At 38.3% G+C, this 22,683-nt stretch overlaps 2 protein-coding genes across 4 annotated transcripts in view; one reads left to right on the forward strand and one right to left on the reverse strand.

The window, feature by feature from the left end:
* clgn (calmegin) overlaps positions 1-22,683 on the reverse strand; it is a 37,732-nt gene that overhangs the window by 11,419 nt on the left and 3,630 nt on the right. The window contains exons 5-14 of one of the 2 annotated variants that reach the window (XM_087235748.1): positions 22,087-22,228; positions 21,907-21,988; positions 21,554-21,746; positions 19,387-19,576; positions 18,856-18,969; positions 15,189-15,345; positions 12,311-12,526; positions 12,097-12,213; positions 9,124-9,283; positions 8,902-9,032 (exon numbers count right to left, since the gene is read on the reverse strand). In XM_087235748.1, coding sequence (XP_087091874.1) covers positions 8,902-9,032; positions 9,124-9,283; positions 12,097-12,213; positions 12,311-12,526; positions 15,189-15,345; positions 18,856-18,969; positions 19,387-19,576; positions 21,554-21,746; positions 21,907-21,988; positions 22,087-22,228 — 1,502 coding nt within the window. Of the gene's footprint in view, positions 1-8,901; positions 9,036-9,123; positions 9,284-12,096; positions 12,214-12,310; positions 12,527-15,188; positions 15,346-18,855; positions 18,970-19,386; positions 19,577-21,553; positions 21,747-21,906; positions 21,989-22,086; positions 22,229-22,683 lie in introns of both variants that reach the window. The other variant, NM_001077541.1, reaches the window with a different exon arrangement.
* LOC110439303 (uncharacterized) lies at positions 579-7,724 on the forward strand. 2 transcript variants are annotated; one of them, XR_015476779.1, is made up of 3 exons: positions 579-664; positions 989-7,329; positions 7,654-7,724. XR_015476779.1 is itself a non-coding variant. In XM_087237414.1 (2 exons), the coding sequence occupies exon 2, from the start codon at positions 1,203-1,205 to the stop codon at positions 4,410-4,412; it is 3,210 nt and encodes a 1,069-aa protein (XP_087093540.1). In that variant the 5' UTR covers positions 579-664; positions 989-1,202; the 3' UTR covers positions 4,413-7,724. The 2 variants fall into 2 exon arrangements, 1 of the variants encoding a protein (XP_087093540.1); XM_087237414.1 differs by having other exon boundaries at positions 989-7,724.

Genomic DNA, 22,683 nt, shown 5'->3' on the forward strand with positions numbered 1-22,683 from the left:
TGATTCAGAGGTTGCATAGGAAGGACAATAATCAACACACAGCTAACAGAAAGAAAGTGAATGCAGACATTTTTATATATTTATTTCAACTTGCTTTCAAGATTAAAAATATAGGAAAATACTTAATGATAGGATGATAGCAGGATAGAATGGTAAAATACAGGAGAATCCCGGCAAAAATGGGAGTGTATGTAGTGAACAGGAAAAGTTTGTGTAGCAACATCTTTGCGAGGGAACGCAAAAACACTAAAGGGCACATAGTTTACTTTTTTAAGATTTAATATTAATATTATGGTTCTTTAGAGTGTGCTAGTTTAGGTTCAGTTCAAAACGCAGTTCAGATTTTTTATTATAATGTGTGAAAAGGTGTTATTTTGGGGGCGTGTACACAGCTCGCTGTTTTAGGAGTGTGTTGCTTCACATGAAAATTAGTTTCGACTTCCCGCCCAACGTCACAAGGGGACGGAGCCAAGAGCACCCCTGCTCTGTGTTTGTGTTTGTATAGTTTTACAGCCAACTGTGTCAGAAAGCCCACTAGGAACCGAAAATATTTAGCGAGTTTCACACGGACTGTTATTAGCGGTGCAACTTCCCATACTCAGATGCCGGGCCAGATCACAATGCGCCCTTTTCTTCCGACATGTTGTGCGTTCATGCACCAAATGTGAGTAATAATGTGACAATCACTGAGTGAACATTTACTCCTTTCATATAAGAGACTGTTTGTTATATAAGACGACGATCGCGCCGCGATCGCGGGAAAATATCGCTCGCGCTAGCCGCGAGAGAATACAGTGTGCAATATATGCTCCGTCATTCCGCCTATTGCCTTTTACTGCCATTTAACTAATTAGTTTGTTTGTTATAACGTATATATTTGTTCCTTTATTATCACTGTTTAATCATTGTATATATGGTGTGATTTCTCATTGAAGTGAATGTGTAAAGATACCTTATATTTATACTGTATTCCTCATCTGTTCTACAGACCACAACATACTTGGAAAGTTTGATGGCAATGACTGCTTAATAATTGTTATTAAAGAAGTTTGAAGAGGATTACTTCTTTGTTGCCTGATTCTCTGACCGGAATCAATGTCCATATTTGTCCGCCAGTAGAACTGTAAATTTACTCCGTTGACAGAGGTATAGTACCCCGTCACAAGTTGGTCCTTCGAGCCGGAGCTGGCAAAGCAAACAATATGGACAGTGCAACTGTAGTTGTATCAGACCCCGCAGCCAGACCGAAGAGAAAGGGTAAACTGCCATCACATTTGGGAGATTATGAAGTTGGCTATACACTTCCTGAGGGCCCTCCTTCAATCACTGCTTCACGCTGTCACAGCCAACATAAAAGCCAGTCAAGGAAAACGTCCCATAGTAAAGCCAGCCTTCATTCTAAATCCAGTAGTTTTTCCACTACTTCTCGTGCACAAGCTACTTTAGCACTCACAAGCAGTCAGGCAGCCATCGTGGAGGAAAAAATTAAGCAGCGTCAGTATGATAACCTTCTTGAGCAGATGGAGGAGGACAAGCTGGCCGAAATGGAATATCACAGACTGCGAACACAAGCTAAGGAGGCTCAGCGCGTACAGGAAGAGGCTCTGGAGGCAAAGGAAGCATTAGCTAATCAATTGGAAAGACAACGGAAGCTGAAAAAGGCCGAAGCTGACTTAGAAGTCGCTAAACTTGTAAATTCTTTACTCAGCCAAGACCTAAGTGTGATCGATGCTGAACCTCAAGCATCCCCAGACACCACAGCACCGCCACCAAAGTCCCTTTGTGCTAGCCCAGCTCCATCTTCTGTCCTACAGCAGTCTTCATGCTCCGCACCGCCCAGAATGCAGATCATACAAACTGTTCCAGAGGCACAGAGCACATTAAAGGATCCTTATATGGCCCATTCAACACCCTACTTTCCCCCAGGGGCGCTACAGGCAACTAAGTTAACACAAGCTCCAGCTCACACTGCCCAAATGGCCAATCAGCATCCACCAAACCCAATTTCAGTGCCACGACCCACTTTTAACCCTATGCATACAACAGTTACTCATAATGCTATGCCCCACACAGACAGTGATATTATACCACCAACAGCTCCTCATCAGAGGGTGACAGTTGCATCCAACATGCCTATTTGCCCACAGCCCTATGCAAATTCACCTGTTTCCCAAACTGGCTACTTGCCTCAACCCGGAACAGAGCTTTTGATGGCCGCAGCCTATGGCATCCCTCGCCCAACACTACCTGTGTTTGAAAGTGGTACAGAAAGTGACTTTGCCCTCTTGAAATTGGCCTTAGACAGCCTACTAAGTCCCCATACTCACATTAGCGAGCAATACAAATACCAAGTATTAATGAGTCATCTGAAATTTGCTAGTGCACAACAGCTAGCTAAAGCTTATATGCACCACCCACAACCTTACACCGCAGCCTTACAAGCTTTACAGGCGAAGTATGGCCAGCCCAGACAGCTAGTTCAATCTGAATTAGGGGCTATTATGAGTACACCTCCACTTAAAATAGGTGACGCAAACTCATTTGACTCATTCGCCCTGTCTGTCCAATCCCTAGTCGGTATGCTGAGGACTCTAGAGGGCCAGAATGGATTTGAGCTCATGTGTGGTTCCCATGTTGACCGCCTTTTAGGAAAAATGCCCCCTGCCTACAGAGATAGCTTTGTGGAGTACTGCTTTAGTCATGGCATCCTTCAATCTGGTACAGACAGAACGTATACACTACCTGACCTAGCAGCCTGGTTACAGACAAAATCCCAAGCCAAGCGGATCTCCAGTAGAGCGGTTGCTATGTTCCAGTCAGATATTACAAAGACATCTGGCAGGAGTAAAAGTTCTTCATATCATTGGGAACGTCCAACGACTTCGTTTCTGACTTCAGAAAACGCTGTTAAGCCACCAGCAGCAACACCGGCAAAGGTCAGTCCCAAGCCAAAGCCGTATTGTCCGTACTGTGACAACCCCGACCACTATTTGAACTCATGTGACAAATTCAAGAAGCTGACCACCGATCAAATCGTCAGTTGGATCACAAGAGACAAACGCTGTTGGAAGTGTGGGAGGAATCACTCAGTTAATACTTGTAACCTCAAGCGGCCATGTAAAATATGCAAAGAAATCCATCTTACCATACTGCATGACTCAATTAAAGACACTTCCAGAGCAGTTCTAATGGTGAGTTTGCCTTCGACACAAATCTATCTGGATAGACCTAACCGCTCACAGAAGGTGATGCTCAAGGTCGCACGAGTTCTCCTGCACAGTCAAACCCAAACTATTGAGGCTTATGCCGTGCTCGACGATGGCTCAGAAAGGACTATTGTCCTCCCTCAAGTAGTTCGACAGCTTGGGCTTAGTGGAGTTCCAGAAGTGCTTTCTCTGCAGACAATCCAGCGAAACCATACTGACCTTAATGGGTCCAAAGTCACCTTTGAGGTCTCTCCATTTGCCAAGCCATCAGAGAGGTATGTTATACGCAATGCCTTTTCTGCCCCTGGTCTATGTCTTGCTGAGCATAACTACCCCGTAGCAGCACTACAGAAGTCATACCACCATCTGAAAGGTCTGCCTTTACAGCCAGTAGACAGAGTCAAGCCGTTACTCCTCATAGGGTCTGACCTGCCACACCTCCTGACGCCAACACAGCCAGTACGAAGGGGACCAGATGGTGGCCCCGTTGCTATACATACCAAGCTTGGTTGGGTACTACAGGGACCAATGAGTCCAATTCAGCCCCCCAAAGGCCTGCAACAATGCCTACATATTATGACAGCCCCATCACGTGAAGAGCTGTCTCAGCATGTGGAGCGCTTGTGGCAAATTGACACATTGCCATACAATGAAAAGCTGATAACAAGATCACAGCAAGACAACCAATGCCATAACCTCTTACAGACTACTACTGTCAGAGTAGACGTAAATGGGATACAGCGTTATGCTACTCCACTGCTAAGACGTACCCCCATCACTTTGCTCCATACAGGCATTGAAGCTGTATTGCCCAGCCTCAGAAACCTTGAAAGAAAATTAGCCAAAAATCCTGAGCAGGCACAGGTTTACTGTTCTGAGATCCAAAAGCTTGAGTCAGCAGGTTACATCGCAAAGATAACACCACAAGAGGCAAACCACTCCACAGAGTCATGGTTTATCCCACACCACCTGGTGCATCATAATGGAAAAGATCGTATCGTCTTTAACTGCTCCTTCCAGTATAATGGCCAAAGTCTAAATGAACAACTTCTTCCTGGGCCAACGCTAGGACCATCTCTGTTGGGGGTGATTTTGAGGTTCCGACAGCATGCCGTTGCAGTGAGTGGGGATATCAAAGGCATGTTTCACCAAGTGCGTCTGTTACTGGGGACCGGCCTGTGCTGCGATTCATCTGGAGGAATATGAATAGGGAGGCAGTTCCGGACATTTACGAGTGGCAGGTTCTTCCATTTGGCACAACATGCAGCCCGTGCTGTGCCATTTATGCCCTTCAGTGCCATTCCCAGGAAAACAGAGAAAGTAGGCCAGACCTAGCTGATATTGTGGAGACCTCATTTTATGTCGACAACTGCCTTCACAGTACCCCCAATCAGGATGAAGCCAAAGCTATAATTGATGGCCTACGTGAGTCACTGTTAAAGGGAGGCTTTGAAATCCGACAGTGGGCGTGCAACGTACCTTCTGTCCTGAAGCATCTTCCATCAGAGGCTATATCGGCTAGTAGCGAGTGCTGGTTGTCCCAGAGTAGCTCTTACCTGCAGGAACTCACACTTGGCTTGCAATGGAACTGTATTGATGACACCCTTGGTTATAAAACCCGCATAGCCGAACCCATCCAGCCAACAATGAGAAACCTGTACAAAACCCTGGCTAGTCAGTTTGACCCCCTGGGCTTTATTATACCCTTTACCACTAGGGCTAAAACCTTGATTCAGGATCTCTGGAAACAAAACCTAAGCTGGGATGACCCTATCGAACCCTTATACTTGCGTGATAAATGGTCCACATGGGTTGCAGAACTGTCCCATATCACTACAGTACAATTCGCCAGACCATACGCTCCTGCAATGTCAGATACTCCCTCCACCATCAGAGAGTTACATGTATTCTGTGACGCCTCAGAAAGGGCATATGGCTCGGTGGCCTATCTTCAAATCCGGAATGAGGAGAAGGTCCATGTATCCTTTGTCCTAGCTCGCTCTAGAGTGGCTCCTCGCAAATGTTTATCGATGCCCCGCCTGGAGTTGTGTGCTGCACACTCTGGCGCTCAGATGTCAAAGGTCATACAAGCTGAGCTTACTATCCCCATACACCAAGTTACACATTGGACCGACTCAACTACTGTGCTGCATTGGCTAAAGTCAGAATCTTGCCGGTACAAAGTGTTCGTAGGGTCGAGAGTAGCTGAAATTCAGACACTGACAGATGTGTCCAAGTGGAGGTATGTTGACTCCAATAGAAACCCTGCCGACCACATTACCAGGGGGCTTACTTTAGAGGAAATAGCAGGCCCTCACCAGTGGAGATATGGACCATCATTCTTGACTCAACCACAGGAAGTATGGCCAGTGACACCCAGTACAAAGTCTGAACCTGATATGAATGAAGTCAAACGAGCATCGTTCATTGCAGCCATTAGAGTTACCCCAAGCCCAGTACCAGCAGACCTCAGTCAGTTCAGAACTTGGAAGGAACTTCTTCAAGCGACTGTCACATCTTGTGATGGGGCGGCTGACGCTGAAACTACAAACGATGCCTCAAAGTATATACAGGCGGAAAAGCTTCTCTTAGCGCATGCTCAGCTTGATTCATTCCCAGAGGAATTCAGAGCCCTGAAAGCTGGACAGCCCATTCCGACAGATAGCCGTTTGAGTTCTCTTGCTCCAGAATTCGACAAAGATGCTGAGTTGATAAGAGTGGGTGGACGTCTTCGTCGAGCTGAAACCCTGTCATTTGATACTATTCACCCGATTGTTCTAGACTCTCACCATCAAGTCACAAAGTTACTGATCCAAGACATAGATCAACAACTCCATCACCCTGGTGCAGAACGAGTACTAGCAGAGCTAAGGCGTCGATATTGGGTGCTTAGAGGTCGCGAAGCTGTGCGGAAACACCAGCATTTCTGTCAGAACTGCCAATTCTGGCGTGCCAAGCCACAGAACCCACAAATGGCCGACCTACCACCATGCCGACTACGTCTGTTTAAACCACCATTCTACTCTACGGGCATAGACTGCTTCGGACCCTTTCACATAAAGATAGGCCGGCGCAGGGAGAAAAGATGGGGGATCTTATTCAAGTGTTTAACCACCAGATGTTTGCATCTTGACCTACTTGAACATCTAGATACTGATGCCTTCCTTCTGTCTCTACGACGTTTCATATCCCGTAGAGGGAAGCCTGCTGAAATACTCTGTGATAATGGGACTAACTTTGTAGGAGGGGACCACGAGTTAAGAGACTCATTTAAGCAAATGGCCCCAAAGCTTCAGACACAGCTAGCTCAACAGCAGATTCAGTTTCGATTTAACCCACCAAACGCACCTCACTTTGGTGGAACCTGGGAGCGAGAAGTGAAATCGGTTAAGGCTGCTTTGCAAGTCATTCTTCGGGAACAATGTGTACCAGAGTCTGTCCTACAAACCTTACTAGTGGAGGTGGAGGGCATACTAAATTCCAAACCCTTGGGCTACGTCTCATCTGACATTGCCGACCCAGATCCTGTAACCCCAAATATGTTACTAATGGGACGTCATGATGCCTCCTTGCCCCAAGTCCTTTATGACTCTAACGAGATGCTGGGTAAACGCAGGTGGCGACACAGTCAAGTACTGGCTGACCAATTCTGGGCTGCATTTGTCCATCGCTACTTACCAGAACTACAGGGCAGGCAAAAATGGAGAACAGATGGTAAAGGGCTGGTAGTCGGCCAAGTTGTACTACTTATAGATAATCAACTCCCGCGTGCGCTGTGGCCTGTGGGAACTGTTACAGAGACCTATGCAGGGGCGGATGGGAGGATTCGAACTGCCAAAGTCCAAGTCAAGGATAAGTCGTATCTGAGGCCTGTTGTAAAACTCATTCAAATTCCGGAAATGAAGGATAAAGACACGGAAACCAAAGGTGGCCTTTCTTAAGGTTTACAATTATCTTTATCGATAATTGGGGGCGGCTATGTCAGAAAGCCCACTAGGAACCGAAAATATTTAGCGAGTTTCACACGGACTGTTATTAGCGGTGCAACTTCCCATACTCAGATGCCGGGCCAGATCACAATGCGCCCTTTTCTTCCGACATGTTGTGCGTTCATGCACCAAATGTGAGTAATAATGTGACAATCACTGAGTGAACATTTACTCCTTTCATATAAGAGACTGTTTGTTATATATGACGACGATCGCGCCGCGATCGCGGGAAAATATCGCTCGCGCTAGCCGCGAGAGAATACAGTGTGCAATATATGCTCCGTCATTCCGCCTATTGCCTTTTACTGCCATTTAACTAATTAGTTTGTTTGTTATAACGTATATATTTGTTCCTTTATTATCACTGTTTAATCATTGTATATATGGTGTGATTTCTCATTGAAGTGAATGTGTAAAGATACCTTATATTTATACTGTATTCCTCATCTGTTCTACAGACCACAACATACTTGGAAAGTTTGATGGCAATGACTGCTTAATAATTGTTATTAAAGAAGTTTGAAGAGGATTACTTCTTTGTTGCCTGATTCTCTGACCGGAATCAATGTCCATATTTGTCCGCCAGTAGAACTGTAAATTTACTCCGTTGACAGAGGTATAGTACCCCGTCACAAACTGTGTGCTAGTTTAAAGTTCCGAGCTTGTACACCGAGACTAATAATCACGTACATTTGGATGTTATTTAAAATGAAGCTATTCAGATGGCGCTCTGTGGCTCGGCAGAAATATGAAGTGTGGCTGTGTGTACCCTTATAGAAACCTATGTTTAGAATGCTAAAATCCATGGCGCTGCGTGGCGCTTCTGGTGTGCGACCTGCAGGCATGTTTGTTATTTTATTTCCAAAGGAGAGACACACAGGTGAGGCAACGTGCTCGCACTTTCCATCTGCACCTAGTTAGGAGTACAGGGAGCTTCTGTGACCGCGAGAAATGCAAACGGCTGAAGTTTAAGGCAGACGCAATAAAAAATACACATGTTTGCAAACCTACCTACAAACAAACAGTGTCCAAACAAAATGCAAACAATAATTCCGATTACAGCGACCATGTGGTGAATGCTGATCTTGTGTTGAGCTCAATGAGCCTTCCATCCAAAAATAGAGCAAGGGTGTTCCTCTAGTGAAATTGCTTTGACTCACACGCTGAAAATGACGGACATGAAACAACAAATTGAGGATATGGTGACACGCAGCTGTCAATCAATAATGGTGGCCGGGGGGACCGCACTCCTACGTCAAGTTGTGGTCGATCTAAAAACCTCTCCAATTGGTCCACAGTTTTTATGTTGTTATGGTGTGTTTATATTACCCCAATATGACGGTCTATACACTATACCTACACACATGTCAGTCCAAACAGCTTGAAAAATAGATTTTTCACCATAGGTGAAATATATATATAATATATATAAAAAAATAATATATATATATATACATATATATATATATATATATATATATATATATATATATATATATATATATATATATATATATTTTCCTATTACTCAGTTTTTTTCCTCCTATTAATTTTTTTTCATCCACCTTTTCTTCCCCACCATCACGTCCCCTCCTGGACTCCATATAAATGTGAGTCAGTTCATAAACAAAACTGTATTAGACTCACGTTTACATTATTCCAAAGCCTGGTTATTGAAAATTAAAGGGCATCCCAAATGTGCTTACTTCATCCTCTGAGGCCGTTTCATTTGGCTTAATGGCCTCTTCCTCCTCTTCGTCCTCTTCCTCTTCCTCCTCCTCTGTTTCTCCTCCATCTTCTCCATTTTCCTGCCCCATCATATCTCCATTCTCATCCCCTGCTAAAGGAGAATTCTAATTAGGAAATGCACAATATCTACAACGAAACAAAAGATAAAATGTAGAACGAAGTTAAATCATTTCACAAACCAGTAGCTTCAGTAGCTTCCTCTGCTTTAGCTTCATCATCATCCTTTCCTTTTCCGTCCCCTTCCTCCTCATCCTCCTCTTCTTCTTCTTCTTCAGCCACCTCCTCTGATTCTGTTTTGGGCTGATCGATTTTCTTGTAGACATAGTCATCATCTGACTTCTGCAATACACGCATTTAAATACAAGTCTACTTAAGACGGGTGTCATTCTGTTTGTTATACCACACCTGTTTATATTTGTGTGTACCTGTGTACTACTTTATAGTATGATACTGATAGTCTGTTGCTATGCTACCAACGATAAATACTCAATAAGAGGATTTTGTGCTTGCAAGCTAATCCTAAACACCCTAATCTTTAGTAATAAATCAACTGAGTTTGCATTGTCAACAAGATTGGTTAACTGTATATGATGTTTTATGTGGATCTTATCACACAGCAAATGTCTGAAAATCCTGGATTTGAGCCATAATTCTTAAAAAGACCAGTCCTTGATCTTAACTTGAATATGACAAAGTAAAAAATAAATAAATTCACTGATCAAAGTAAAAGATAAAACCAAAGTAGGGCTGCACAATGTATCGTTTGAGTATGGATATCGCAATGTGTGCATCCGCAAGTGTCACATCGCAAGATATGCAATGTTGAGTTAGGATTATAGATGACCAGAAACCACAGGTCAAAACACATGAGATTTGTGGAGACACTGCAGAACTGAACTATAATAGAGTGAAAGTTTATCTCCTGGATGTGTTTTTCAGTCCTGTGAGTGTGTGAGCATTTGAAGAGAGTTTAAAGCATTTTAATAGTGCATAAAGAAGTTTAATAAGGATTCATTTGATTGAATTATTTATATGGTGAAGACTGTACAGTGCTATTTTGCATTTGATTATTCAATTTCTGTACCTGAATACTGCTAGACTCTCTCCAGAAAACCATAAAGCATGGTTCATTTCACTTTAATATTTGCTCCATTGTGTTTGACTGTATTTTGTTTATTATATATGTATATAATAAATTAATTAAAATATATTTATATTTCTCTCCCCTACAAAATCCTCCCATGTAACGACTTTGCAAATAGAGCTATTTAAGCCATCTGGTGAAATTATGTCGCAATATATACAGTCAGAATTATTAGTCCCTTTTGAATTTTTTTTCTTTTTTAAATATTTCCCAAATGATGTTTAACAGAGCAAGAACATTTTCACAGTATGTCTGATAATATTTTTTTCTTCCAAAAAAAGTCTTATTTGTTTTATTTTGGCTAGAAAAAAAGAAGTTTACAATTTCTTATAAGATCAAAATTAATAGTCCCTTACAGCTATATTTTTTTTCGATAGTCTACAGAACAAACCATCTTTATACAATACCTTGCCTAATTACCCTAACCTGCCTAGTTAATCTAATTAACCTCATTAGACCTTTAAATGTCACTTTAAGCTGAATATTAGTGTCTTGAATAATATCTAGTAAAATATTATTTACTGTCATCTGGGATTATAAATGAGTTATTAAAACTATTATGTTTAGAAATGTGTTTAAACAATCTTCTCTCTGTGAAACAGAAATTGGGGAAAATTGGGGGGCTAATAATTCTGACTTCAACTGTATATCGCAGAGAAAAAAATTATCGAAATGTAAAATGTTCCAATATCGTGCAGCCCTGAGATCTGTTCTTTGTACCTCGCTTAAATTACCTATAAGATGATTTGGCAGATCTGGGTTCTTTTAATCCTGATAACTGATCTCTGGCTAATTTGGTTCTTCAAAAAGCTTGCAAATCAGATATGAAATATCTGGATGAACTGATCTGAGATTGCTGCATGTGTTTTTAAGGACTGATCTATCGTGTATATACAATTACTAGTACTGTAAGAAAATATCAGCATTCGTTATATACTTTCAATATTACCTTTGCTTAAAAAAACCCAATCTAATCCTGTTTATCTGAAATGGGCCTGTTTCCTAGCAGGTTTGAGCTAACAGGAACTGTTGCTATGACAACAGCTCTCGGATAGATTTTGAAGAATAAAACAATCCTGGATCATGTCAAATTGCCAATAACGAAATCCAGCTAATAGGGTAATCCACGTATGAAGAACGGACCCCTGATTGCATAAGCAAAACTCACTACAAATGACAATAGTGCACAAAGAAATCCAACCATAAAATAAAATAAAACAAAAAGCTGGCCAAACAAAAAAGTTTATAAAAAACAATAAATAAAAAAAACTTGAAATATTACCCAAAGAAATCAAAACAAACCAGAAAAAACAAATAGAAAATCCGAAAATTAAAACAAAAGATAAAAAACAAACTAAAGCAAAACAAAGACAAAAATAACAAAAATAAAAACAAACTGAAACAAAAATGGAACAAACATGAAAGCTAAACATAATGGAATCTAAATAACAAATAAACAAACAATTCAGAAACAAAAAAAGAAAAAAACACACACACAAAAATCAAACTAAAAACTCAATTAAAGCAACTCAAATTAAACCGAAACCATGTTTTGAGTAAGCTGAAGGAAACTTCACGTTTTCAGACCCAAATCTCTGTGCTCGTACTGAATGTTCCGGCACACTTTTTTGCATTATTTTACAGCAGTTTTCAGTCTCCTCAGTATGAATCACTAGTGTCCTCATTTGTAAGTCTCTTTGAATAAAAGAGTCTGCTAAATGAATACTTGTAAAATGTAAATGCGATGTAAATGTGTACGGTTGACTGTGCATTTGTGTAGGCAGAGTGTTTTATCCTGCTTCTCTTGTTATCCAATTTGCTTATGGTTGTACGGAACCAAATCATCCTTTGTGATGAAAACGGATTATGTAATGAATTATTATGCTGTACCCACACATCTATATGATTTGCAGCATATGAAAGTCTAAATATAGCTGTCTCTCAGGCTTGCTACATCAAGTGTTTCTTTACGCATTAAGAACGATCCTCTTTGTGGAGCAGGCCTTACCTTTGGCCAGCAGAAAAGCACAACCAGTCCAATTGGCAAACCGATGGTAAGGATGTAAATCACCCACAGCCATGGCCTCTCTTCGGCAGCCAGTGCCAGCTGACTCAACACTCCAGGCTGAGACAGAAATAGACAGTCTGAGTACAACAACCAAGTTAAAGCCTGATGAGCAACAATGCCCAGAGGCAGACATGGGTGAGAGTCAGGGGCGTACCTCGTTGGCACTCGCCACAAGTTTTTTGAGTCCCCAGCTGTCTGCAGCCCAGCGGTCCGCCACTTCCTTCTCTGTGGTGATAATAAAATTGTCAAAGTAAATGTCGGATGTCATAGACCAAAGCTCCAGACCCACAGCTCTGAATGGCTCCATCCGAAATGGGTGAAGGTCCTCAAAGTGGTCGGGGTTTGGGATCTTACGTGGACTCCACACACCCTGTGAATAAATATACAGAGTCTGTAAATACAAATGTTTGTTTTTTTCTCCCTGCTCTCTTAATGATGAGCGAGGAATCATATCAGTCATTTGTTTAATGCGTTCTAGAAGTATCTGAGTTCTTACCAGGTCAAATACAATCATATCACGCCAATTTCATCCTCCTTAGACTGGCTGTCTGTTAAGTACTATATTGATTATAAAACATTGCTTCTTACCTATAAAGCTTTAAATAGTCTAGCTCTTGTTTATCTAACCGACCTTCTGTCTCTGTACAGTTTGGGGGCTCTTTAAGATCTCTTTAAGATCTCAAAACTCAAAGCTTCTCTTAGTACCCAGCATAGCAAAGTCCACTAAAGGAGGTCAAGTGTCTCATATATGGCTCCAATGGCGTGATATAGGTGTATTGAATACACCAAATCAGCCAAAGTGTGTGAATGATAGAGTGTAAGGGCTGAGAGTACAACCTCCAGTGCTGGATTGTGATTGGAAGGGCATCTGCTGTGTAAAACAACTGCCAGAATAATTGGCAGTTCATTTAGCCTTGGCGACTCTTGATAAAGCTGGGAATAACCTGAATGAAAGGAAGTTCACCCAAAAAATTAAACATTTATAATTTACTGCCCATTCACTTGTCACAAACCCATTTGTGTTCCTTCTTCTGTTGAAGATATTTTGAAAAATGCTGGAAACCAGTAACCATTGATTTTGAAGTGATTTCGAAGAGATTTCGAAGTATTTGTTTTTCCTACTATGGATGTCAGTGGTTAACAGTTTCATTTTCTGACACCAGCTTGAACACTGAAAACAGCAAAACTCACTGGTGGAGCTACCCTTCATTGGCTTATCCTTCAGCATTTACATTTGCATTACACTGATCGAATAAATGAAACTGAACTTCAACAGTGACATTAATAATAATCTGAAATTAACCCATTTCAATCGATCCAAAACTCCACTAACATTCTACACTACTTTCCTGCCTGCCTGACTTGCTGGAATGTTTTACAATTTGAACAATTACGACTTTTTAATTCGCCTTTCATCTATGTTTAGCTACTTTGACACAATCTGCATTGTAAAAAAAAACACTATAGTACTAAAGATGAATTGACCCTTCGCTAAGCCACACCCAAAAACCGCAACCCACCAATCGTGGCTTAGCAACCGTAGCTACGAGCAGGGGCTCTGTCAAGCTTTCGAGCGAGGGAAACAGGTCAGCGTGTTGTTCATATGGATTATGCAAATCTGAAACCGGTGTCCTAAAAGTTTGGACTGGATGGTGGACTTTTTTTCCCTTTTCAAAACCAAAAATCCAAGAGGAGAAATGCCAGCCTGGATCAAGCTGTGTGAGGGGCGCTAAAGGAGCGGAAATAAGTTGGTTTTGTTTTGATATTCCTGACACATTCAGTGATAGACTGACAACAATAACTCACACACCTCTAACCCTAAACAGATCTAAACGGTGTTTCCTATAAAAATACAAAGCAGGTTATGTTTCACAGCTGTCTAATTCTTTTTTTTCATTTGATATTATGAGCAATGCTCTGTTTAAGCCTTCGCCATAGTAACGTAGTCATACTAATAGCGAATAGATCATAATGACAAGAGTTATTGATTCGACAAATACGAATCTGAAAATCTGTTGCTAACTTTACTGAACTTCATATGTCCATCTATTTCAAGCTACGAATATTTGATATTACAAATCAACAGAACAAAACAGAGATGTGATCACAAACTGAGTACTTGCGATCAATATACTCTACCCCCAGCTGTTGTTCATTAATTTATAAAGAGCACACAAATATACTGACAGTTATAGGTAAATTACAGTACATTGTTATGGGTCAATGATGCTAATATTCGGCACAAATCTCTCTTTGAATGAACTATGTAAAAACACTGACCTAGCGTGTTTCCTCTTTGGTTTGTAACGCTATATTTCATTGCACAACAATAGTTTATCAGGCTTTTGGGCTAAAAATAGAGAAATCACGCTTTAATTTGTTATTATTAGATTCTTTTTAAATGTCACCTCTCTTGCTGAGCATGAGCTAAGCTGTTGAATGGTCAGTGTATGAGGCGGCTAGGCTAAGCTAGCTTAAATTTTGATTGAATTATTCTCTAATTGGTTGCCTATTATGTGGTGAATATATCCCTGTAATGCAAACTGCAGTCCTTTTTTTGTCTGGCTTTCTCGGATAACGTACCTGTTTGCCAAAAATGACATTATATCCCTTGCAATGTCTGACACCGGTGCATACATATTGTAAAAGACTTGCCAGGCACGAAAGTTTGACAGGTGTAGCAACAGTAACTAAGGAGGGCGTGGCTTAGTAAAGGGTCAGTTGAGCTAAATAGAATCGTCCACCACTGGTAATTTCTTACAAATTTTCTGTATGAGATTTGCTTGTTTAGTTGTTTCTAGAGTATCAGAATAACACTTAAAAGCTCTACCTTCTTCTGGAAATGGCGACAACTCATTTGCATTTAAAGGGACACACACAAAAAGTGTTTTTTGCTCACACCCAAATAAGAGCAAGTTTAACAAGACATAATAACTACGTTTTCAATGTGAAACAGGGCCCAACATGTCTCCTTAAATGAAATACAAGCACATGAGCAACATTTCTTTCTTGATGAGTCTAGTTGCCAGTACCTGGTAGTTGGGGTTGTCTATAAGAGGAGCTTTCCATTTGCCCTTATACTTAGGATTATTGACCATGGGTGGCTTCCATTCACCACAGCCTGGAGCAGATGTACATGCCGGATTTGGAACCTGAGGAGCTTCCCATTCTCCATCCATTTCCTCATCCCTAAGAGAAAGAGGGAGTATTATTAATAAAAAGGAGTTTTATTGACAAAGCAATAAAGCAAAGATATTCAATATATTATAGGGTATTCATAATGTTCTAGGGTATTAATATTTTACAATGCCAAGGTAACAGATTTTCTCATCTGAGATACTTCATGAATTTGATCGTTTGAACGTTCATCAGTGCCAAAGTCATTAAAATGGTCAAATCAAAGAATGTAAGACTTTTTAGGACAGCTTTTCAAATGTTAAGCAGGAATTTATGTCAGAGAATGATTTTATGATTTAAAAAAACTATCAAATTACAGCCTTAGAAATTCAGAATACCAATTTAAAACTCATTGATTTTATTCATTTGCCAGAATAAAAACCTTTTAATCTTTTAAAATATTATAAAATCTAGTATGTTCGTTATAAGCATGTTTAGCTTTTACATAAAAGTATCTCTGAATGATGGAGGAACGTTATTTTATTAAGGAACACTATTAACATTAAAGTACATTTAAGCTTAAAGTAGACACTATTCAACATTCACATTTTTGGTGCTGTTTTGAATTAAACACGATTTAGGTAAAGTATTTTTTTTACAGACTACGACATCAATATAATTTAAAAAATGAGTCATTGTCTGCAAAATAGGCATAACATTAAAGATAATTATCCACACAAAGTAAAGTTTCATTTTATAATTATGATTCATAAAGCTAAATTTTAAAGAATTGACATTTTATGACCTTTCTGATAAAATGTGGCTTTGACTAAAGTGTGTTTATAGGTTGTGGTTAGGACAGTCATATAATTGCATTAAATCAATTATTTTGAAAAGGTTTAAATGTTTTACTTCACAATATTTTTTTACTAATCTCTTTCTTTATTTCGTTAAGCCCTTAAAACATAAATAACTGGCCAATAATATACTGAAACAGAACCACTTTGAACTGAAAATAGGATTCATGCACTTTAAATCTGATCTGAATAAGACAAGAAACATTAGTGGAGCTGATTTCAGCATATTAGGAATAAAATTAAGAATGAATTTTTGAAAGTTTTGCCAAAATTCACTTATCATTTATCAAGTCTCAGACCTAGAAGTTTCACATTCAGTCATTTCACCACTTCTAAATGATTAAATATTATCGTTTGCAACAAAAAATAAATACATGCATGACTTAGCACATTCCAGTTTTAGAACTATTAATCTCTTTCATTATTTCTTTGTTTTTCTCTTTTTGATAAGAAAGCCCACAAACGTCTCACAAATTGCCATATCAGTTTTCCTGGCTATTAAATGTCAAAAACAAATCATTTTTATAACCATTTTATAAACAGAACTTTTATATAATGACACAATAAGACATCAGCAACAGTAAATGATACATAAAAATATATATAAAATTCTACCATTTTTGAAGTATTCACCTTTGAAAATAATTCCTTTAAAGACTCTCTAAATAAAAACCATTGTCTAATAACTTAAAAAATAGGCCTAGGCAAAAGTGTACGTTTAAAAGTTCAGTCGCTAATGCTGTTTTACAGAAAAAAGGTTAAGTTATTTACCATCAAGCCATTTTAGCCCCAAAAATCTGGCCTCTGAACCCTGTATGCATCGGTACATGGGCTTATCGAACTGAATTATATCTTCTAAAGTTCGAAGTACATACAACATGACTCAAGTCAGTGTCCTCTTCATACTACTTTGACAAAACTCAATGTTTAGTGCTTTATTTTTCCCTACATTAACTGATGAGCAGGTAAAAACCATCATTTCCACACACTCTTCTCAAGATCTATAGAATGAATTATTCCTTGCAGGCCATTTTACTATCAGCTTCTCCATTTTAACCTAGTCCAACCCACTATCTCCTCTGCCATCAGCCAGTACGTTTCTGTAAATGGAGATAAACTGTTTGTTGAGACCCGTTCAGGCCCCAAAGCTACAAAGTAGTGTTTTGACTTTTTCTTGCTAGAAGAAAATGTTTATTAGTATATAGACCATTTTGATGGATATGTCAAAAAAGCAATGGTCAAAGTGTATTTCTTGTTTTACATTTTTAATTTCTAAAGCTTCCGAGAATCCAAAAACAGCCACATATTGATAAATAATGTTATGATAGCTGTTTTAACATTAAGTTATGATTGAATTGCCTCTTGTTAGTTATGAAATAGTTTGATTACAAGCAGGAAATGTTCATGGACCAATGACATCACCACATTGAAATGGTTTTTATTGTTTCACCATAGCAATAGTCACAATATTACAATATGTGCAAAGTCGAATCAGGATTATAGTTCACTATAACACATGATTTATGAAGTCACTACGATATTTAAACATATTTTAACATATTCATATGCTTTTATTGCATGTGACAGTGTAAGCAATTGAAGAAAGTTTAAACCATACAGATCTTTACATTTGATTTCTGTACTTGTATTCTGTTAAGACTCTCTAGAAACCCATAAAGAACTGTTTATTTGATTTGTATCTTTGCTTTATTGCATTTATTTACTGTATGCTTGTATTTTATCATTATTTATGTAGACGATGTATGTATGTGATGATTAATTTAAAAAGATGAATTCTTTCCAAATAGAGCTATTCAAGTCAAGTGAAACTGTATTAATTTCGCAATACTGTATTATATATGGCAGGACAACAAAATATTGAAAAGTCAGGTTTTTTTGGAAATATCCTGCAGCCTTAATATATGTACTCAATTTAAAATTCTTTTGCACCTAAATCATATTTCATTGAATGTTTATATTTTCAAATAAAGTGATTCTCCTCATTGAGCATTGATAGAAGCATTAGCTTAAAGGAAATACTTTAGAAACACTAATAGTTTGCTTGCCAAAAAAGTACTGAGCTATTTAAGGAAAATACATGGTTAGATTTAGGGCTTTAGTTTTAATGTTTTAATGGAAGTTTTAATGTACTATGCATTGCAAAAAAAAAAACTAAGTAGAACTAAGTTGTAGTAGTCTAAGTAGAAGTAGTCCAAAGTAGAACTTTATTTGAATTTTGTACCAATTTAATTTAATAACTCATCATTTACAAAAACAATATTTTACCTTGGAGTCAATGTATATTTTTTTTCTTGGACAGAATAAATATTTAGAGCTTAATTTATTAATTTAGCTGTAGCAAATTACAGAATTCAATTACAGGTCCAAACCAAAATTATACTTTGCCCTAAAGTAAAAAACAAACAAACACATATTTAGTGTCTCTATTTTAAGCAATATTTTTGTTTTGCGTGTAAGTAACTTTTTTCTTGACCACAATCAATATTTTTGATTATGATTAAATACAATTGTATTGTTTAATTGAATCACAGTTAAATTATACTTTGAGAGAAACAAAAAAGAAAATGTAGCTGTAACAAATTGCAGTAATGTTATAATACAATGGTTCAAAGTGTAATTTTTTCAGTGTGTAAACTAAAATAATTATATAGACTGTACATAAGAAAATTGTAAAATAAAGTGCTACCGATACATTTGTTCTCACCAGTCATCAGGCTTTTCAGCAGTGGGGTCAGACACAAACTCTGGCTCATCATCCAGCCAACCATCAGGCTTCACTGCATCTGGATCAGGAACCTTAGCTAAGGCTTCTTCATCCCTATATAGACACAGATACAAAGAAATGACTTGACTTTCGCCATTCTTTCTTAATTTAACACACCTTCATTCCAGGGTTCTTTCATAAACAGCAGATTTAGGGACTTTTTAAGCATCAATGACAAAATGTGCATTAGTTGTCAGTTCTTGTACAAGTTTAAATTAAGAATTTGTCTATTTTTATTCAGTACAATTGTTAAAATAACACCATAAACTCGTTTTAAGTTTAATTCAAGCACTTTCAGAGACCTATGTTTGTTTTTAAGTACTTTCCATACCTTGAATCCATATGTCTTACATTCAAGTACTTTGAAGAAGCATGGGAATCCTGTCATTCCTATACATGGCTCCTCAAGAAAACCATGCCAAAGAAATTCTTTGCATTTTGACTTTGCTTGATATTTAAAACCACACTCACCACTCTTCAGGTTTAACAGCTTCTGGGTCTGGGATTTTGGCTCTCTCATCCCAGTCCTCCGGTTTGGAGTCTTTGGGATCATCGATCTCTTTTGGAGGGTTGACAGGTGGAACGACATCGGTCAACAGACTTCCCCTGCTAACACTGGACTGGTCAATGAAGGTCTCGTAGCTATTGTCAGGATTCAGAACTGAAATAAATAAAAAAGAAGAGTACAAATAATTATTGATTCAACTATTGCCTCTAAATGACTGTATATAAATCATTACATGCAAGCTAAATTGTGTTTTAAGAAAAGTGAAATTACATTTTTTTATGTAATAGTGTGACACTATGGATATAATGGACACAATTGACCCACGGTCCGGTACGCACATGACCTACAGATTTTTTCTAAATTTGTAATAATGATCGCATCCCACATAATTCAAATCTAATCGCATGATGCATCATTTATTACGAAATTTGCAATGATTGCATCCCATGTCATTCAAATCACAATTATGAAACCATTTTGTCCACGTAGCATATATTATGGTCATTCGCGTATGTTTATTAATCCTTTGATGCGCTGCATCCAAATCTGCGTTTGACCGATAAAGAGATTCGATCCTCAGTCTTTTCAGCCTGTATTATTTCCTAGTTACAAACATAAAACAATAAAATAACACAGAAGTACTGGGAGAACAGTTTTTAGTTCATATATAAACCTTGATGTTTATGGTAAAGATTAAAATCACTGTTTAATGCAACTTGACGCTTAAAAAGAAAGTTGTAGCAATTACATTGTTTAAACCAACAATGGTGACAACCAGCCATTAAAAAAATATTAATTCTTCAAAAAAGACACATCTAGTTATAGAACATGATAGTTTTTTGTGAGTGAGTTACTGAATCATTATTTGAAAATGAGACTAAAACAAGATTATAATGTTAAAATTATACATTTAGCCTTATCAGCAACTGTAGCAAAGATCATTTTTCACAGTATTGAATATTTATTGAGCTGGTAATTTCTTGATTATATTTTTATTAAAATGACAGGTTCTTATCAATGTTTGTTAAAACCAAAAATTTCTTGCATTGCTGTTTTTGTACACTGTAAAACTCAACAGTCAACTTTATCAAGTAAAATGAGTGTAGTTAACTCAAAATTGACTGAAAGTTAATTCTACTCATTTGAAAAGAGTTTTGAACTCAGTGTCAAGGTAATGAGCTATTTAAATACCTTTTAACTTCAACTTAAATTGGGTAGGTTCACAGTGCTCTTATAGATTACCAACTCAAATGGTTTATCACAATCGGTTTCCTCAAACAGTTTGAGTTGACTTAACTTATTGGGTTTTACAGTACTCAGTTGGTTTGAGTTCTCTTCATTTATTGGGTTTTACTGTGCTCAAATTGCTTTATTTTCTCAAATGGATTAAGTTCACAGTACTCATTAGGATTTGTTTAACTTAAATGGTTTGTTGCAATCGGTTTCCTCAATTGGTTTGAATTACCTTAACTTTTGGGGTTCTACAGTGTGATAAATGAAAAAGCAAATAACATTTGTTTCCTCCCCTTTTTGCTGATCCAAAAATGGTTAGATCCATGACTCAAAAACTGTAATGTGATCCAAACCGTGAGATTTGTCATCCGTAACACCACTAGGTGACATTCTTTTTTAGATTTTACCTCTCATTGTTATAACTGATTAAATACGCTTCTTTATTACTTCTATATTATCTCATTTATTCATTCATTTACCTTCGGCTTAATCCCTTTTTTTATCAGGGGTCGCCACAGCGGAATGAACCGCAAACCATACCATCTACCATATGTTTTACACAGCGGATGCTCTTCCAGCTGCAAACCAGTACTGGAAAACATCTATACACACTCATACGCACATACACTATGGCCAATTAACTTTATTCAGTTCATCTATAGCTGTGACTGTGGGGGAAACTGGAGCAGCCGGAGGAAACTCACACCAATACGAGAAGAACATGGAAACTCTACACAGAAATGCCAACTGGCCCAGCCAGGCCTCAAACCAGTGACCTTCTTGTTGTGAGGCGACAGTGCTAACCACTGAGCCATCTTTATGCAATTGCCCTTTTATAATCTCTATATAATAAAAAGTAACAGGTTTCCACAAGTGCTTTCATTACAGCATACGCACCAAGTGTAAAGAGGTGAGTCTTTTTATCAGTGTAGATCTTCTTCAGATCAACATCGGGTCGTTTGGCATGTTTTTCTTCCACGTCTCCATTGAGGGGATTTTTATGTCTGAAGATGAAGTGCAGTTTGTAGTCTTCTCCACATTTGTCTGGCCCAAACATGATGCTGTACGGTGTGCGATCATGGAACTGTTCCTGTGAGTCATTAATATACATCATATCATATTCATAATCTGCTATATAAATCCAATAGTACCTTACTATTTTAGTATTCTATAAAATTAGCATCTTTAAGCACACAAAGGAATTTTTTTTCTAATTTGTTCTGGTAATACGAAACAGACAATTAACATACCAGCTCTAAGTCTTTAGAGTCTGACAAAAGCTTGATGTAGGCACCGCCACAGTCAATTCCATCTTGAAAATTGACCTCGTACCTGTATATAGATTGGGTTTTGTTAGAATTAACAAGTTTTATTAAAGAAATCCAAGGTATGTCAAATGTCAGATTACAACAAATACAAAACACACTTACTGGACGATGAGAGGTTTGTCCTTAAACACAAATGGTTTGTTAAGCAGAGCCGAGATTGCATGATGCTTGGCACGAGATTTCAGCACCAAACCTAAATCACCAGGCACTGTATTTTCCTTCAGGGGCTCAACCTCCCATTTACCTACAGACAATGAAAAGGTTCCCACTCAAATTACCAGACTTTCACGAACCAAAAAGCTGAATTTCCATGACCTATGATACACTGTAAAAATGCTTGGTTCCACACAATTACTTTCAGTTGTCACACACAAATTATGTCTTCATGTTTTCCCAACACAAACATTTGTGTTAATTTCATAGTTTTTTTTTTATTTAAGTGGATTGAACATAAAACAATTAAGTTGTCTCCAGATAGAACAAAAGTAAGTGTTGTTTCAGCTCATTTTAAACAAGCTGTTTGAACAAGCAACAAAAAGAATAATATATATTTAATAATGTGTTATCAAGTTACATCTGTTTAGGACATAGTGCTAAAGCCTCAAGCAAAGCTGGACTGGATTGCTTTATTTAATTCAAAGGGCTTGTTAATCTTCTCATTTAGATTGTAACATTAATTCAACATTAAATAAATATTGA

Source organism: Danio rerio, chromosome 1 (assembly GCF_052040795.2).
Source record: "Danio rerio strain M-AB ecotype USA chromosome 1, GRCz13ab, whole genome shotgun sequence".
NCBI classification, from domain to species: Eukaryota; Metazoa; Chordata; class Actinopteri; order Cypriniformes; family Danionidae; genus Danio; species Danio rerio.

Excerpts from the sequence above, each read along its gene's own strand:
- LOC110439303 (XM_087237414.1), top strand. The coding sequence starts at position 1,203 with ATGGACAGTGCAACTGTAGTTGTATCAGACCCCGCAGCCAGACCGAAG.